This window comes from Sturnira hondurensis, unplaced genomic scaffold (genome assembly GCF_014824575.4).
Source record: "Sturnira hondurensis isolate 20B ecotype Veracruz unplaced genomic scaffold, ASM1482457v3 Scaffold0010128, whole genome shotgun sequence".
In the NCBI taxonomy this organism is placed as follows: Eukaryota; Metazoa; Chordata; class Mammalia; order Chiroptera; family Phyllostomidae; genus Sturnira; species Sturnira hondurensis.
In genome coordinates, this window is record NW_028082759.1 from 29,798,637 (window position 1) to 29,802,073 (window position 3,437).

Genomic DNA, 3,437 nt, shown 5'->3' on the forward strand with positions numbered 1-3,437 from the left:
AATTAGACAATCTAAAATGCAAGCATTGTGGAATAATAAATGAACGACAGAAAAACCTGAGTTTTAGCCTTGGATCTTCCATTAACTGGTTGGGTTTTCAAGAACATCACAACTTTTAATGAACTAGACAACTTATCCGACTATTAATTCCCTCATCTCTAAGACAGAGGGAGAACAGTAAGCCCACTGCTAAAATGTCTTAGTCTTCTATGATTTCTGCAGCAGATGGGAAAGGTTTAGGCATCAAACGTCTATACGTCAATGACCCAAAAAACAGAGCAACAAAAGAGAAGTTGGCTTTATCTATGGGGTATATTAGGCTACAAGAAAACAATATAAATAAAATCACACTGTCAGCACTACCATGTAACTTTTTGACTAAAAGAATCCTCATTTCCATTTCCAGTGCCTTCTACCTGGCACACGCCCAGAATTCAGTATTTACTGAACAAAATAATGCCTGCAGAAAGAGACTACTCATTATGTAACATGAAAGACTCCAATACCAACTCTTTAAATGCTTTCAGGCTTTTTTATTTTTTATTGTTTTTATGTAATAGTGGTACTTTTGGGTTGTTTTTTTTTTTTTAGATTTTTTTCATTTATTAATCTCTAGAGGGGAAAGGAAGGAGAGAAGGAGAGAAGGAGAGAAATATCAGTGTATGGTTGCTTCTCGTGAGTCTCCTGCTGGGAACTGGCCTGCAACCCAGGCATGTGCCCTGACTGGGAATCGAACCGCGATCGTGTGGTTCACAGGCCTGCGCTCAATCCACTGAGCTATGCCAGCCAGGGCTAATACTGATACTTTTTAATACATTCTCTTTCACATACTATGTCTGTTTCGTGACAATTATGGAATCAACATGGAAAGTGCTTAGAAGGCTGTAGATCTTCAAATATGGGCAGAGGTTGCCCTATGATGCCTGAAAATGAAAATCAGAATACATTCATTTAGGTCATAACGTTTCCTAAATTTATTAACTGCCTATTAAAACTGGTTCAGTTATCGGTTCGGTTCAGTGGGGGTGGAAACACAATATATACAGATTTCCCAATAGCAATTCTTACCAGAAACAGGCCATATAAAGGGATTTCCTCAGGTGCAATCAGTCCTCTTGACTCACGACTGAAAATAACTTTTTAAAAAAATGAAATAAAGATGTGCTTCCTTTGTAAATAGCTACAGAAAAACTTCTGAAAACAATTGACACCCAAGTCTTGTTCACCAGCCTTCTCTGCTGGTGCATGAGCCACACAATGTCTCTTCTCATTTATTACCTTGGAAAAGAGTAGCCAGAGCGACCGGAGCCAGTTAATCTATCTACTCTTTGGCCTGTAAGTCACTGACCAGCACTGGAGGACAAGTGACAAAAGTATACAAAGTTTTTCTTAAGTTAATATCATTGCTTTGAATGTCAAGCTGTCTTTTTCTACCACCAACACAAATACTAGTTCTCAGAAGGTAAATGTGTGCAATAACTTTAATCGCACCATTTAAATATATTCATTCATTCACTGATCAAATATTTATTGAGCACCTATTAAGGGCCAGGAATATTTTAGGAGTTGTGAATAGAAATAAACATGAGGAAGGAGTAAAATAGGAAAACAATACACATGAAAATAAATATGATAATTTCAGATAGTAATAAGTGATAAAACAAAGAGTTCTTTGAAGTAGGGATATAGTTATCTGATTTATTTTCTTGATAAATATGAATACATTACATGTAGATTTCAGGACACAGATCTATTCTAAATCATTTCAAATGATGATTTTCAAAAAGTCTGCAGCTCACAGCCAATACAGATGTGTATTGCAGTTTCAATATCCGAGGAGTTAAAGGAAGTATAATTGAAACCGAGAACCACTGAAATATGAGATGAAACAGATTTAAAACATCTGCTCTCTCTCTGGTTGGTAAACACATAGTGTAGAAAAGTAAGACTTAAACACACACACACACACAATGGGAAAAAGTAGAGAAGCTCGCCCAGTATTCTATGGTATTCCGTAATAGTTTAAAAGCAACTACAAGGCATGTTAAGAAAGCTACATTAAGGCAAAACTATTTAAAATAATTGCCAAGAATAATCAAATCACTCCCCCCACATACACTCTACACACCCCCACAGATTTTCCTTTGAGTTGCTCTTAGAAGAGGTTGATTTGGCAGGAATTTATTTTCTCTGACTTTGGCTCATTTCCAAACTCCCTAATATATGCAAGGCAAAGGTAAATTGTTTCTCTCACTCCCATCTTCAGTCCCATGGAAAACCAAGAAAGTCTCGATCAATAACCTCCGTCTCGGCTGTGCCCTGCAGATGAGGGATCAGCAGGGATCAATCAAATAGGGGCTCCCCCCGCATCACCAACCCGAGGCCGTGGACCCTGATCACCGGGCCCCTCCAATCTGCCCGCCAGGCCCACTAAGCGCGGACTCTGCCCACGCCAATTGGAGGAGGAAGGCAGAGGATGGAAGAGACGCACGGAGGAACCTGGAGAGAGAGGACGGGAACGCCCGCGGTCCGGACTGCACCCCTGGGGCCAGTCCCGTATCCCCGCCGCAGGCGTCTCTCACCTCTCCGGGCCCCAGGGCTGCTGCTGCCGCCGCTGCTACTGCTGGAGCCACTACTGCTGCTGCTGCTGCTGCTGCTGCTGTTGTTGCTGCTGTTGTTGCCGCCGCCGCCGCCCTTGGCATTCTTACGTGGAGCCATCGCGCGCACCTCTGGAGCAGGCGAGGGGCGTAGGACTCCCTCAGTGCGTGGAGAACCAGGGGTTGCGGGGGCCGTTGACGGCGGCGGGCGCGGTGGCGAGTGCGAGCTGCGGCTCCTATAGCAGCCCCTGCACCTCAGCACCTCCCGCTGCGCACTGGGGGACTTTCGGTCGCGTGCCGGCTGCGCGCGCCCGGCCCTTTACAACGCCGAACCCTTTGACTCCCTCCAGAGGCCAGAGCAAGACTCCACGGCCCTTTAGGCCACGCCCCTTCCTAGCCTAGCCCCTCCTCCCTCCCGCCCAGCAACACTGAGTGATGGGGGTTAGAACCTATCACCAGGGATTCTATGATGGGGTGGAATCCTGCTGCACTTCCCCTCCCCCTGCAGACTTGGGGCTGTTCTGGCACCACACAGCAGCCAGTAAGCGCGAGACGCTTGCAACTTTCCAAGCATTCCCGGCCTTTTGGAACGTGGCAAACGTGGAAGCCGAGAGGGCTCTCGCGAGTGTTGGAGGACCCCGCAAGATCGGGCAGGGGCGGGGCTCGGGGGCGGGGCTGGGGCCGGCAGACACGTGTGCGGCGTCGGGACTGAGCGCACCGGAGCTTGGCCTTTCACTGGGAATTTGTTCACGTCCCACTTCCTTCTACGTACACACACCAAGGAATGCAGCCCTGCTTCTTGCGAAAGAGATGTGTTTCTTGTCAGTGTTAATATTAAGA

At 45.9% G+C, this 3,437-nt stretch overlaps 1 protein-coding gene across 1 annotated transcript; it reads right to left on the reverse strand.

Annotated features, from left to right (window-relative positions):
• Positions 1-2,129: 2,129 nt before the first annotated feature.
• On the reverse strand, positions 2,130-2,969 carry LOC118995504 (aspartyl/asparaginyl beta-hydroxylase-like). The gene has a single exon (XM_037058617.1). The coding sequence runs from the start codon at positions 2,716-2,718 to the stop codon at positions 2,431-2,433; it is 288 nt and encodes a 95-aa protein (XP_036914512.1). The 5' UTR covers positions 2,719-2,969; the 3' UTR covers positions 2,130-2,430.
• Between the last annotated feature and the right edge of the window lie 468 nt (positions 2,970-3,437).